Source organism: Diachasma alloeum, unplaced genomic scaffold (genome assembly GCF_001412515.2).
Source record: "Diachasma alloeum isolate Michigan unplaced genomic scaffold, Dall2.0 Dall_scaffold_00180, whole genome shotgun sequence".
In the NCBI taxonomy this organism is placed as follows: Eukaryota; Metazoa; Arthropoda; class Insecta; order Hymenoptera; family Braconidae; genus Diachasma; species Diachasma alloeum.
Genome location: NW_021680346.1, coordinates 1,424,691 through 1,440,869, shown reverse-complemented (window position 1 = coordinate 1,440,869; position 16,179 = coordinate 1,424,691). Strand labels below are relative to the sequence as shown.

The following is a 16,179-nucleotide window of genomic DNA, read 5'->3' as shown; positions in this document are numbered from 1 at the left end:
GGCATGAAATGGATTTTTGCTAAAATTCTAAATATGAATAAATTTACTAGTATTCGGAGCAACTGATTTTTACGATGGAAAATTGATTGTTTATAAATTATTTCAAATCAAATTGATAAATATATCTATAATGATAATGATAAACCCTAATTAGACTAAATTATTTACAGAAAATGCTCGCAACTTTCAAAAATCCCACTTTTTAAATGATTTCATCAATCTTCTTCCAACACTAAACTCTCTATTTTTTTTTCACACTTTAAAAATGCTCCTAACCCTTCAATATCAAGATTCAAATATAGCCTGCAAAGTTTAAATAACAAAATCACTGCAAAATATCCGGAAACAGGGTCAAATGGAGTTCAAATAAAATCTCCAATATTCGCCACAAAAAAAAACCCAAAATTCTTGAATATCCTTAATGTTATCAATGACCACCAAATACTAATCTCTAACAGACCCAAACTCCCCCCACCAACAATCCCAAATCACAAAAACCCCCGATAATTCTGCAGACGAGACGGAATAAGTTTCCTGATACCGTCGCCCATCCCTTCCCCTTTCCACGGTCGTACGTTCAACAGCGAGTCCTCCCCCCCTCCCCCACTCCCGAGTATAAACCGCAGCAATGTTTACACTGTAGTCAGGGCGACGGGTCCATGTGTTCAGTCGGTTGCTGTCGCGCGCCGGTACGGTTGGCCATCGAGCCAGTCCGCGTGATATTGAATAAATCAAAAGCTCCAAACGCAAATAAACGAAGAACGGAATTTTCGTATTCAGCGAGAACAGCCGTGTGTTGTGTCGGTACGTGACGACTGGACGTCTCGGCATTTTAATTCCCTGAGAAATAACGAACCCAGTGATTTCGTCGGGTGTTTGTGTTGATTGTAAATCAGTTTCGTGATGTAAATAATGATTTTTCGGGGCCTTGGGAATCCGATTGATCGGGGGTTCGACGCGGTGCGGGAATTTAGTGAAGAGAAATGAAATTGTAATTTTTCGATCGAGTGAGACGAGTGTTTCGCTGTGGCAACTGCAGCCTCGATCCCTTTTTTGCATCTGGTGTGCATGAAGCAATTTTACTTTATGAGTGAAGGGTTTATGGCGCCATTGAGACGAATTAAATTTGTCATAACGAACGGTGGAACATTGAATTGCGCAATTGACCGTTAATCAGTGAAATTGTTACGAGTGTTATTAATTTGCAATTGTTATGACCGTGTTTGCCACGGGCACCAGGAGCGATGATGTCGAGTGGCTGTTGATTCTCGACAGTGTTGAGAAACACTCGGGGTACGATAAAGGCTGGTGCACTGATACACTTGGGCCACAGGCCCAAATTCAGGATACGGCGGTTGGCGGGAGCAATTTGACCGCTGGTATAACCGCCAACCCCATCATGCCTCGGGCATTACCGACCAGACGGGGATTGCAGGCACTCGCACTCATACTTGCGACTGCTTATGCCACTATTCTGATTTATCAGGCTGTTGCACCACGTCAGGTGAGGGGATATTCGATATTTACGGCGGCAGTGCACCCGGGGAAATGTCGGCTTTGATGATATAATTATTTATTTCTTTGGTGGGATTGCGAAAAAATTATGAAGATGGTGAAGAAATTGGAAAAGTTTAAAGATTGACGGAATGAGCCAAAACAGGGATAGCCAGAGTCATAAGATTCCGGAATATTAAGAGAATTTGAGCCTTACTTTGATTAAGGTTCACAGATGCTCGTCAAAATTTAAAAATAGTAAAATTATTGGTAATGTAAATTTCCGATTGGCGAGGGATTAAATAATTGATAATGTGGAATTGTCAATTATGTATTAAGTAAATAATACTAAATTTCGTAAAAGGGATTTTCGATTAACCAAACAATCGTCAATCTTCCTAACTAAATTATTGATTGATAAAATAATTCGGAATTGGAGTATTTTAATTGATTAATTTAATAGTTAAAATTTTTGTAGAATAATATTAACGAATTCATTATTTCAAAATTTAATGGTAATTCTAGCTTATGAATGTGGCTATCTCTACTCAAGAGCTAATCGAGAAAGAATTTGTTTTTTATTTTTTCCCCATTTTTGAGGAAATAAGCTCTGATGTTCGAGGACAAAAGTAGAAGAGCAGTTTACTGGAGAAAAAAATGCCAAAGTACATGGATAAAATATCTAAATTTCCGATGGATGATGAATTAAATAATTGATAAATATGGAATTGTCAATTGTCTATTAAGTAAATAATACTAAATTTCGTAAAAGGGATTTTCGATTAACCAAACAATCGTCAATCTTCCTAACTAAATTATTGATTGATAAAATAATTCGGAATTGGAGTATTTTAATTGATTAATTTAATAGTTAAAATTTTTGTAGAATAATATTAACGAATTCATTATTTCAAAATTTAATGGTAATTCTAGTTTATGAATGTGGCTATCTCTACTCAAGAGCTAATTGAGAAAGAATTTGTTTTGTATTTTTTCCCCATTTTTGAGGAAATAAGCTCTGATGTTCGAGGACAAAAGTAGAAGAGCAGTTTACTGAAGAAAAAAATGCCAAAGTACATGGATAAAATATCTAAATTTCCGATTGATAATGAATTAAATAATTGATAAATATGGAATTGTCTATTAAGTAAATAATACTAAATTTCGTAAAAGGGATTTTCGATTAACCAAACAGTTGTCAATCTTCCTGACTAAATTATTCATTGATAAAATAATTTGGAATTTGAGTATTTTAATTGATGATTAATTTGATATTTAAAATTTTTCTAGAATAATATTAACGAATTCACTAATTCGAAATTTAATGGTAATTCTAATTTATGAATATGACTATCTCTGCCCAAGAACTAATTGAGAAGGATTTTTTTCTTCATTTTTTCACCATTTCTGAGGAAATAAGCTGTGATGTAACTTTCAGTTCATTTATTCCATGAGAATTAATGGAAATCGAAAAAATTCAGATTTCAAATGAAGCATTTCTCTGGGTGTATAATATACTCTTTCTATCATAGTTTTTATGGTTCGTTAATTGTTTTTGTAAAGTAGGGAAAGTTGATATTTTTTGCAATGATAAACATTATTCAGCGTAGGATTGCATTATTTCAATTTTTTTAATTCAAATTTAAAGATAAAACAACAAATCAATTTTTTGTATCCTTCTAACTTTTTAATTATCTCGGTAATGAATAACTTTGAAGAAAAATTCGATAAAGAATTTTTTATTCGCAATTTCTTCAGCCATAAAAAATGTTCTAAGAAGTTTTTTTCTTAACATCACTCATTACCGAGATAAATGCTGAATGAAAAAAATGAATTGAAAAACTATTTTTGCATAAACCGTCTCCTTAATTGAAATTCTTTGAATTTCCTCAGCTGCAAGGAAAATTAACATACAATTTCTTAAATTTCATATAATTTATCAATTTGAACTCCCAATCAATGAAAATTTTGTTTGTTTGAATGTCTTTAGAAAAAAATGTCATAATAACTCATCACCGAGATGAATGCTAAATCAACAAAAATGAATTGATGAAATATTTTTCCATGAACTGCTCTTCAATCGTTGCTAGCTCTCAAACTATCAGATACCAAGCGCCATTAGAAGAAAGAATAAATTAATTTTCGTTGAATTTCCTCAACTGCACTCCAATTCCCTAAATTTCATGAAAAATTTTCAAGTTAAACCCACAATCAGCAACAATTTTTCATTCATTGTCCCAATCTCACCAATCCCCCGTGTAAAATGGATCTTCCCTCTGATTTTTCCAGTGGCCAGAGGAGTCTGTAGTCGTCCTAAACCCCGCAATATCCGATGGGCACGTTGACATTTCTGTAATGCCGAAAATAAGTGTGGAAGAGACAGCAGTTACGCCGCCGGTTGCAACAGCAACAATGGCACCTTTTTCCACCGACCTCAACGACGTCTTCATCAGCGTCAAGACAACACGCCACTATCATCATTCACGACTGCCTTCGATCATCGACACGTGGTTCCAATACGCGAAAGATCAGGTTCGTTGATAAATATCACATACCGGACAGCCACCGGAGATTCTCTGCAAGAGCGGAGGGATAATTAAAATAATAAAAAATTCCGCGTTTTAATTATCTTCTCTCTTCATGTCTGAAATTCACCCCGCGATATTATCTCTCACGGGTACGGACTAATTGTTCGCATTATGAGCTTCTCACCGTTGGTATCCTATGCACATGCACTGGAGTTCAAAGAACCGTCTTTGGAGTAACCATTCTTGCAGGGGATCGTCTAGTGGCTGGGAATATTCGCACAGGTTTAGGGGAAAAAATTGTAGTACATTCTGCATTTTGCACTTTGCAATAAATTACTTTGTTAGACATTTATTTTTTGGGAGCTACACTGAGAGAAAAGTTGGCTCTGCCAAAAAACTATGTTCAAGGGAGAATATTTGGTGGAGTGCAACAGATTTGCTTGAGGGAAATTAACTTGCTGAACGAATTTTTTACGATTTTGAAACCATGATTTTTGCAATGGAAAATCCATTCTTTATAAAATATTCGTGGAGAATGGCGTAATTCTGTCTAATCACGACTTTTCAATCACTTTAGAAGCCTTCCTCGCAGAGTAAACTGTCTATTTTTACTTACATTCAACAAAATATTAAGAACATAATTTCTTTTTTGCTTTTTGGGATAAATTACTTCTTTAAACATTTCTCTTTTATAAATTACACTAAAAAAAAAATTAGCTTTGTCGAAAAATTATATGTTTTACGTGAGAATATTTGATGGAGTGGAACAGATTTACTTGAGGGAAATTAACTTAATGAACGAATTTTCTACGATTTCGAAACTATGATTTTTTCACTGGAAAATCCATTTTTTATCAAATATTCATGCAGAATGTCCTAATTCTGCCTAATTACAACTTTTCAATCACTTTAGGAGCCTTCCTCACGGAGTAGACTATCTATTTTTTCTTACATTCAAAATATTCAGTAATATCCCAAGAGACGAAATCAAATTTAAACCTTTAAAATTTAAACAGTGAAATCATCACAAAATTTATGAAAACTTAAAGTCAAATAGGACTTGAATGAGAGCTCTGGCTTTTAACTACAAATGTTAGAGAAGATCTGAAAACATAATTTCTTCGCATTTCATAACATTCTCTGCAATCAAAATTAGAATATCGAAAAATCCGTCAAATAAAAGGCGAAGGCTTCCATTCGGAAACAAAAACAAAACAAAAAAAATTCTAGATATTCTTCCAATATCTGGGAGACTCGTCCCATTCTCCTCTGCATAGTCCGAGACATTTCCAATAATTCTATCACGAAAAGAGGAAAACAGAAGATGAAATAAGTACCCCGATTGAATCGATAGCCTCTTTCAAGATAATATCACAAGTTTTGTATGTAAAGCTGATCATTGTTGTGACTTTGACGTTGGAAGTACGTTATTCAACTGATTCTTTGTTTAGTCGCTGATTTTTCAATCCCGCGATTTGAATCACCTGTATTGCGTGCTGCCAATGGATTTTAATTTCAAGAAAAACATGGGAAGCGTCTATTCAAATGTTAGAGCGGGGTTTTCATTCACAGGCATTGTTTCGTTGTCATGCGAACGCGCTTCCTTTTCATGTGGATTTTTCAAAAGGTGGATTTTATTTTAATGAGGTTTGCTGATTAATGATGAGGGAAAATTAGATTGAAATTTGGGAAAATTGAAATTGAAAATTACATGTAATCGAAATTAGGAAAAATTAAAATAAAAAAATTGATTCGATGAAAAGTGTTTGACGCATTTATTAATTTTAATAAACAAAATTTGTATTGTTGTTCATCAAAATTAATGAATCAGTATCTTCTTAAGGTAATTAATTTCATGAGTAATTTAGTGAATTTAGTGAATTCGAGGCAATCAGGCAATGATTACAGGTTTTGATGGACTCAATTGATGAATAAATACCTGAGTCATCGGTTTTTATTAAATTTTTATATAAATCATGGTGTTAGAATATCATCTCTGGTAGATATTGTCGAGCGATAATTTTCTCCAAGGATATCCGCTGTTTCTGAGACGACTCCTCTGTCAAGTTTTCTCATCGCCACTATTATCTTGAGTGACTCGGTCGGAATAACCGCAAACCCCTCAATTTTCTCTCGAGCCACAGCCCGCTTTCGGGTATACGAGATACCCGGGGGATAATTGGAGGACCAACTGCACGATTTCATCCAGTTGTATGAGTTCAATGGAACTTTGACTTTGTTGGGCTGACCACGGGGACATTTGTGGTAAAAATTCCTCGATTTCGTTTTTTTTTTCACGTCGAAAATTGCATTCTTTTCACGAAATAAATGAATTCGGGTCGTTTCAACTGAATTATTTCAATAATGAATTTCTTATCTTACGTTTTAACATCGCTATTTTGACTGTGATCAGCTGTATAAAATGAAAACGTAACTTTTATTCCCGTATTTTCTCATTAATTTTTTTTTATTCATTTTATTTTCTTTCCTCCTGCTGTTAAGGTTTTATAGACTACCCATTTCATCTGGTTTTATGTCTTCCTCCCACTCTTCTCTTCATATTTATCTGGGTTGCCATGGGCTGTCTTATTCTTATCAGCTGCACCCTATTCGGGCTAGTAATTCTCGGGAAACCATGGAAAAACCCAGTCGTATTGCCGGTCGATATTGCAGGGTCTTACTGAGTCCATTTGTCACTCTGACTCGGGGGGCTGACTCCAAGGACATGTGAAAAATTAAACTATTAAATTTTTGTTCAAAATTTTAGAATTTTTTCATCAGTTCCGGTAGAAAATTCCGGCGCTTTTCTGTGCCGTCTTGTCCGCAGAAATGCGCGATAGAAAATAGAAGAAATTATTAAAATTCAATCCTTCTGCGCAACTATTTGTTTTTGATATATTCTCTATAGAATATAGACGAACGCCAGGCGAAATAATATTCATTTTAATACAAGTCAAACGATCGAAAAATTGCAATTTTTGATTCTCTACAGAAATTCCTCGACTCCTCGAATCCGTCAAATGATTTTGAATTTGATTTTTCATAGTGGAGGGAGAAAGAAATCGTAAAAATATGGAAATCCATTGCATATTAAATCTGCGAAAACTAATATAATCTTCAACAAAAATTCAATAGAATTTTCTAATGAATGCGCTAAATTTCTCTATAGATTTTTTTTCTTACGCGCCACGATAAGTGTCACCCCTCTCCGCTAACTAGACGCGCGCAGTAGTTCTCTACATTCGCGCCTGGCGGCAGCAACTCCACGCGACGAGATAGGGCGCTCAGCCCATCCCAGTTCATCGCGATTTTTATTCACAATTTGAAAATCATTTAAATGCGCTTACGCCGGAGGCGCCTGACATTCATCGAAATGTGCACATTCATCATTAACAGCCATGAATATTGAGTCTGTGAGTCGTTTTTCAGTGACTCAAAGGCTTCATTCAGCCGAATCACGACACCCGATACGATATTTATTATCAACTCTTCAGAAGTACTCGGAATTCCTGTGTAAACAATTTTAATCTCCCGCATAAACTCAAGAGAGTCTTCCAGATAACAACGGACACACGCCGTTGGGGTCTCGAATGCTCACGAATTTTCGCCAGCGTGAATAGAAGTAACTGCCAAGTGGCGTCAGACCAAACGTGAAATCATCCGGTTTTTCAATTAGTCGAATTAAGGGAATTTGTGGATGACTACTCACGTTTTTGGCAACAATGGAGCATCGCAAAAAAACTGTTAATTCGGGAATTTCGGGGTTCGGGACTGGAGGAAGCTTCAAGTGGCTCAATTTGAGTCGTTGAGGAGGAAGTCATTAATGATTAATGCGGTAAATAGCGATGGGAAGGTGATGTCATCGCGTTGGGTTTCGCTTTTTTTTTCGCTGGGCGATCTTTGCATATCTAGCAGACGGTCTATTACAGCTCCACTTCAATTCGAGGCGTTAATAATGATGATCACTTTGTTTCTATCTGATTTTTCCAGCGAGAGGCGTCGGACAAAAAAATTTTATTTCGAAAATTAGGGGTCATGATGGCGTGATTGCCTGGGGATTTTTTTTGGTCTTCACACACTGGTGAAAATTTTTGGCTGAAAGTGAGCTTTTCATTCTGGAAATCGAGGGGAAGTTTTAGACAGTTTATTGAACGGAAAAATCTTCGGGAAAATTATGAAAAATTTTGAGAAATATTTAGGTCTTTGTTAATATTAATTTATTCGGATAAATATTGACATTTATGAATATTGATTTATATTTGAGATCTACAACATGATGATTTATACGTAAATTCGGTAAAAGTGTCTGAAAATCTAGTGACTCAGGATGAAAAGATCTATTTATAGTACTTTTCGTGAAGAGAGATCTTTTTCTGTAATACTTCTCGCGATTCCTCTTCTAGAAATTGGTATTTCGTATTTTCCAAACTTGGAAACTTAGAAATCATTACGAAAACTTCTTGTTCCGAGCAGTTGGGATAGGGATTTTTACTCGTGTGGTTGGCTAACCTTCGCCTGCCGCTGGGGCGTCACCTCCGCTCGAGTAAAAATCCCCAATTAACATCCCTAACTGCCCGGTAAATACTATTTTAGTTTCCAGTGGCAATCGATAGGAAATATGTAAAATTTCCACTTATTCTCAGAAATTTTTCCTTAAAGATATTCAAATTCTTCGGCTGTTTTTTCTCCAATGAAATGCTTTTCTATTCTTCTAGCCTAATATTAGAGCTTTTATTTGAAGTTTCTGGACGTGATTTTATTATTTAAACTTTGCAGGTCTGAATTTCAATCTCGATATAGAACCGTTAGAAAACATTCCAGAAATCTAAAAAAAATCGAAAGTTTACTTTTGGAGAAAGATTGATGAAATAATTAAATAAAAATTGCAATGTTTAAAAATCTCGAGCAATTTCTATAAAGAATTTATAAACAATCAATTTTAACAAATTTATTCATATCCAGAATTTTCTAAAAAATCAGGTTTCCGAAAGTTTAAACAATTTCAATTATTTATTTATAAAAAACGAATGTTTAAAAAAATGATGATTTTTTGCAAAATGTTATTGGAATGATGTTGAAAATTCATGATTTAAAAAAAAAATTCAAAACTAAAAGATACTTGGATATCCTGGAGGAATTTTTTTGAAGAAAGAAAATTGAGTTTAACAATAATAATACTCTTTCGATTGGTAAAATTGAGGGAGAATTGTCCATTCACCTTTCCTCAATATTTCACCATCCAAATATTATCTCACGTCCGAGAGTTGATGTTGACATTTCTGTTCCCCAATAATGAATGTTTTTCTCGCTCTTGTTTATTCACCTCCCGTCGACAGCCTATGAACGACGACAAATATCGGGGAAAGATGGGCTGCATTCTAATCCGCGCGGGGAGTAACGACGAGTGTCTTCACTCGTGTTTTGGTAGTCATCAGTCTACTCGAGGTCTACCATAAAAATCTCTGAAGCTTACGGATAATGTATATACGGTACTTATTGAGATGTGGCTGGGCTAAAAATAGGCGCTCGAGGGAGTGTGTTTGTACGGGTCCATTGCCCTTTATAGGGACATGTGCATTGAAAGTATGGAATAATAAATTTATAAATTTAATGAATTTGTGCTCTTTTCTTTGTTTCAGACGTGGTTTTTCACTGATAAAGAAGATCAGTACCTGCAAAATCGGACGAGTAAGTGTCTTTTTCATAATTTATTATTTATTATTATTATTATTATTATTATTATTAATATAATAATTTTAATAATACGAATTTTATTATTATTATTTGAATAATAATAATGATAATAAAATTTTTTCTTTGAAATTTTATTTATTTATTTCATATTATAAGAATATTTTCATTGAAATAAATGTATCGGTCGATTAATTTGTTGTATAAATATTGTTAATATTAGTGGAAAATCAATAGAGATTTAAATTTCAACTCAATATTTTTGAATTATCAGCAATATTGAAAAATTAAGAATTCCTCAAATTGAAGTGAAATTCCGGTTAATTTCAGCGGACTTTCAATTTTTCTCCCGCAATGTTGCGAATACCCTTGAATCCAATAATAATTTTAGTGTAATAATGATCAATCAATTGAAAATTCACGAACTCCTCACATTAAATTTAAATTTAATGAATTGAAAATTCAAGTGAAATGAGAAATTTTCATCTTCTTGGCTTGAAAATCTGAAACTCCATTAAATTTCACTGAAATTCCAATTTTTCTCCTACAATATAGAAAATCTCGCTCAATTTAATAATACCTCCGAATTATTAATACTTAATGAATTGAAAATTCACGCATATATTCAAAAATTCAACATTTTTGAATTGCAAAAAATGCAAACAATTCAGAATTTCTCAAATTAAATTAAAATTGATTCAATTGAAAATTCAATGAGATGAGTAATTTCAATTTTTCCCTCTCAATGTTGCAAATCCCCTCCAATTTAATAATAATTCCAATCTAGCAATAAGTAATCAATCGAAAATTTACGAATATATTCAAGAACTCAATATTTTTGAATTACGAAAATTACAAAAAAATTCAAGACCTCCTCCTCTTAAATTAAAATTTCACACATTGAAAATTCAAGTGAAATGAAAAATTCTCATCTTCCTGGCCCCCAAATTTCCAACTTCATTAAATCTCAAGAAACTTCAATTTTTCCCTCACAACGTAGCAAATCCCCTCCAATTTAATAATAATTTACGTCTCTCCAGTCGTAAATTCGAAAAAAAAATTATCTCTACTCCCCGTTAATCCGGCAACTGTTCAGAGCACACAGTATCAGATAAATTCTGAATAGAGACGGTAAAACGTGGAATGCTGAGTTCTCATTACGATCTCCACATAATATTCTGACCGAGCACGCTCTCGTTCATCTGATAATTGCGAAAAGGCAGCAAGAAAATATGAGCCAAACGATAGAGAGAGACTGAAGAATGGTAGAAAACAGAGTAAACACGTGCAAACCCAATCGTAAATACGGAAGTGGGTACCCATGAGGAGGTCGTCAATCATTTTCAGGATTTCCAAGTTCATTGATTGTATATCCCCAGCCGTAGTTACTAGACGTTCAAACGATTTACGGTAATGACGGTCTTGTGCAATAAAATGAGAGAGAGAGATATATATAGGTGCGCTCTAGCGAGGCGGATAATTCAATGAAAATATTCACCCCCAGGGGATATTGAAACCAAAAATCCCTCGGCGTTACGTAATCGCTGGGTAAATATGGATTGGGACTTTGCTGGCTACAGTATGCAATGAATATTCCAGCGAGATGCCGGAGGCTCGCGGTATATCGACTATCGGAGAGACTGTTCAATGTTGCCTGAATTTTGTCTCTCGGGGACATTTTAGTTGCGAGTTAGCGCCCTTCGTGGAACACTGTGTTAACAGCATTCGGGGGATAATTTATGAGGGATTTGTGGCGGTTGCAACTTAATTATCTCGCGAGATTTTGGGATATTGAGAGGATAGTCTTGCGCGGTTGGAGAATAATTGGAATTTCATATTTCACTGGAGATTTAGAGAACTTGCAATTTTTTACGAGGAAGCAAAAATGAAAATTCAGTGAGTTGATTAAATTTTCAGAATGAGGATGAATTTTTAGTTAATTGGAGATTCCAAAATAGATTTCAAATTGTGAATTTTCAATGACGAATTTACAGAGAATTTCAGCGGAATTTTCTGAAGAATTCAGCAAAATTTCAAAGAATTCATGAATTTCGGCCGAAAACTTTTGACATTTCATGTAAATTTCATAAGATTTTTAGAATTTTAATTCGGGGGATAATTTATGAAGGATTTGTGGCGGTTGCAACTTAATTATCTTGCGAGATTTCGGGATATTGAGAGGATAGTTTTGCGCGGTTGGAGAATAATTGGAATTTCATATTTCACTGGAGATTTAGAGAACTTGCAATTTTTTACGAGGAAGCAAAAATGAAAATTCAGTGAGTTGATTAAATTTTCAGAATGAGGATGAATTTTTAGTTAATTGGAGATTCCAAAATAGATTTCAAATTGTGAATTTTCAATGACGAATTTACAGAGAATTTCAGCGGAATTTTCTGAAGAATTCAGCAAAATTTCAAAGAATTCATGAATTTCGGCCGAAAACTTTTGACATTTCATGTAAATTTCATAAGATTTTTAGAATTTTAATTCGGGGGATAATTTATGAAGGATTTGTGGCGGTTGCAACTTAATTATCTTGCGAGATTTCGGGATATTGAGAGGATAGTTTTGCGCGGTTGGAGAATAATTGGAATTTCATATTTCACTGGAGATTTAGAGAACTTGTAAATTTTTTAGGAGTAAGCAGACGAAAATTCAGTGAGTTGATTAAATTTTCAGAATGAGGCTGAATTTTTAGTTAATTGGAGCTTTCAAAATGGATTTAAAATTGTGAGTTTTCAGTGACGAATTTACAGAGAATTTCAGCGGAATTTTCTGAAGAATTCAGCAAAATTTCAAAGAATTCGTGAATTTCTCTGCAACTTAATTATCTCGCGAGATTTCGAGATATTGAGAGGATATTCTTGCGCGGTTGGAGAATAATTAGAATTTCAAATTTCATTGGAGCTGTAAAGAACTTGTAGATTTTTTAGGATTAAACAAACGAAAATTCAATAAGTTGATTAAATTTTCAGAATGAGGCTGAATTTTTAGTTAATTGGAGATTTTAAAATGAATTTGATGAAATAAATGGACTGAATTTTAGTCTTCATTGATTTTTTCATCAAATTGTGAATTTTCAGTGACGAATGTGCAGAGAATTTCAGCGGAATTTTCTGAAGAATCTGTATTAGTATTATAAAATTTCAAAGAACTCGTGAGTTTTGGTTGAAAACTTCTGACATTTCATGGAAATTTAATAAGATTTTTAGAATTTCAATTCGGGGGATAATTTATGAGGCATTTGTGGCGGTTGCAACTTAATTATCTCGCAAGATTTCAGGATATTGAGAGGAGATTCTTGCGCGGTTGGAGAATAATTGGAATTTCATATTTCACTGAAGATTCAATGAACTTATATCCGCATAATTTCACACATAAATAACCTTTATGATTTTTCCGTGGGGGCAGTTCTCCAGACATTACTATTTTTTTTTTCAATTCCGGAAAATATTAAAAATCCAAGGACTCCGTTTCTCGCACCTCATGCCCTGAACCTCAGAAAATTCCGCTTATTCTCCACTTAATTTGTTTTTCATCGACATATCTGCGATTGAAATAGTAAGGCGCAACGGTAAATTTGCTAGCGGGACATTCGTGCAGCCATAGAGTACGTAATACCACTCCCAAGTCTTGTGCATGTGTTGGAGGGTGTGTTATGCATGGTTATATGAGTTGCAAAACCCCCCGGGGGGCGCGAGGCGATAAAATCACTGCGAAAAAAACCCAGGTTGAGCCATAACTGATGAATATCACGTACGAAAATTCATAGCGTCATTCTTTCCGACTCGTTACGTCTCCCCATTTCTCTCGATTCAGTTAATTAGCAATAGCAATTTGTCATCCCCCAATGATCGATTAATCCGTCCGGAGTAATGTTGACCGGAATGGTGATGAAAGGGCCGCGCCGCGTCCGGTAATTTACCGAAAATAAGAAAATCTTGGTGGACAGAAAAAAGAGGGGAACGAGGCGGTGGTGGACGGGAATATGGTGGGGATGAGCCGCACGCGAGCCCTCCGGCCACCGGCCGACATTTGACCTGAACACGCGCACTGCACCTTATTGCTCCTTCGGTTTTACTCTCCTCTTATTGTTATTTATCCTCTCGTCTCGTTTTTTATTCTCGCTTCTTGCTGCGTCCTCAGGGGGCTGATTATGAACGGAGAAAATTGTGGGGACAACGTGCGATCGCCTGATTTCGGTGGAAATGAGGGGGACTTGTAATTGAAACTGGGAATTTTGTATGATGAATAAAATAGTTTTTTCGTTAGTTGCGGGTGAAATTAAATTTTGCGCGCATTCTGATGAAAAATAGGATTCGACACTCGTGAGAATAGTTTTCTTTGACTCTCGAGAGGGCAGCACTCGCCTTCGATAAAATACTGTATGTCACACGGGGATAATATACTTTTATTTGGTATGGAATTCCCTGCATTTGTCACACTGGATGTCTCGATGACTTCTCAATAGTTTTCGAGATTTTTCAATTGACATTGGGGCGTTGTAGCGACAGCGAAAGCGCCTTTGCTGGAGAGTGTATCCGTAGTACATGTACACATGACTGCGAGCATCGTATTCCCGCCATGCGCAGTGGCCAACTGCGCACCTTCCGTTGGGTTTTTCGTTACATGAGATTCACCAGGGATTACTTTACCGCAAAATTTCGATAACGAGGGCTGAAATGTTTACACATCAAAATATGAAAATGAAGAGGACAAAAATTTGGATAATGGTCTTTCGTAAATTTGGGGGTAGTATTGAATATTTATCTCGATAAACAATTCATCGAAACATGCATTTACCAGTGTTCAAGGCGAATAAAATGTTTTTTAGCATCATTTTTTTTTACTTCTCATGTCACAACTATTTATACATCGCCTAATTGAATCTTTTCAATTTTCAGACGGACACCTAGTCAACACAAAGTGCTCATCCTCCCACAATCGTCGTGCATTGTGCTGCAAGATGAGTGTAGAATTCGACAGGTTTCTCGAGTCCGGAAGAAAGTGAGTAAAAATTCAATTCAGCATGCAAAAAATTCCCATTAACCGATGAAAGTCTCATTCAGAATCATATCGCCCCTTAATTGGCAAAAACGAGAATTAAGAACGACAATGAGAGCGACAGCCCCCTCATCAAACATTTAAATAAAAGCAAAAAGAATGTTGAGCTTGAGGAGCGATGGACACCAGAATTAATTAAGCGAACGGTAAAAACAGTGTTATTGCAATTACCAGTGAGGATTGACAGGTTACAGTGAGCTATGTGGCCTCAACCGTCTGATGGCTTCGTTCTCATTCTCGTATATTTTCAAGCACCGATTGGCGACTGACGAGGGGGGGGGGGTCANGGGGGGGGTCAGAAGAATGAGTAAAAACCGGACGCTGTGCGCTTTCGATTTGTTAATCGCTTTCGCCCAGTTGAACTCTCGAATTTTCCCTCGATCATATATCCGTTCACTATTGTGCACGAGTGCCAAAAAAAATTGATATTTGTTTGTATATGTAAACAATACATGGGGGAAATGGCTGAAGTCCCTCGGGCACACGTCAGTTGCAAGTCATGACGTGAATTTGCAACTTTTTGGTGAAAATAAAATGGAAAAAAATTTGAATTTGGAGGGAATTTCAATTTTGCGTTGTTTTTTGCTGCCGAGTGGACGATTTGCAATCGTTGAAATTAAAGTTTCGATTTTTTTTTGTCATAAATTCATCGCCATTAATTAAAATTTAATTCATCGATTAGTTTTTTCAATTATCGAATTTTTTCGAAAATCGGTTGTCCCACGATAACTAAAAAAATGTTTTGAATTGATTGAATGATGGCTTAAAAATTTTGTTTGGATGTCCTTTTGACCGAGCTCGAAGATGAAGGCGATAGCAATAATCGTTATTTTGATTTATTTGAAAATTTGCAAAAATTTTGTATTTTTTGAAAATCAGAATTCCGGGGATGTCTTTGAATATCATGCTTCAAATGAATTCAATCATAGCTTAAAATGTTTGTTTTAATGCCATTAAGTCGAAGTTAAAAGATGATTACGATAGCTATATTGGTTGATTTGATTTTTATGATGATTGTTGAAAATTTCAAATTTTTCATGAATTTCTCTGAAAGTGAGCTTTTTGATGGTTTCTTCAAATGTGATGTTTCAAATTCATTCAAGTATGTATAAATAAAATTTTTCTATCAACATTTTATCGAAGGGTTGAAGGGAGAGATAGAACCGTAAAAAAGACAATCGGTTATATACAAGAAAGGGATAATAAGAATAATGATGATGATAACATTCAACTACGTTGAAAATCTGACAAAAGTAGTTGAAAAGAAATCTTATTCAATTTAATAGAATGAAATAAACAATGAATTATACATGATAGAAGGAAATGATGTGCAAAATAACCATTCGGAAGCATGTTGCTAATTTATTAGCAAAAATAGCTAAACTCGTTTTGAAGTTAA

The 16,179-nt window shown here is 35.0% G+C and overlaps 1 protein-coding gene across 2 annotated transcripts in view; it reads left to right on the top strand.

The window, feature by feature from the left end:
* Positions 1-686: 686 nt before the first annotated feature.
* LOC107044117 (fringe glycosyltransferase) overlaps positions 687-16,179 on the top strand; it is an 88,784-nt gene continuing 73,291 nt past the window's right edge. For both annotated transcript variants that reach the window (XM_015265882.1, XM_015265874.1), the window contains exons 1-4: positions 687-1,504; positions 3,784-4,026; positions 9,662-9,710; positions 14,621-14,723. In XM_015265882.1, the coding sequence (XP_015121368.1) occupies positions 1,214-1,504; positions 3,784-4,026; positions 9,662-9,710; positions 14,621-14,723 (686 nt within the window). In that variant the 5' untranslated portion in view covers positions 687-1,213. The remainder of the gene's footprint in view (positions 1,505-3,783; positions 4,027-9,661; positions 9,711-14,620; positions 14,724-16,179) is intronic.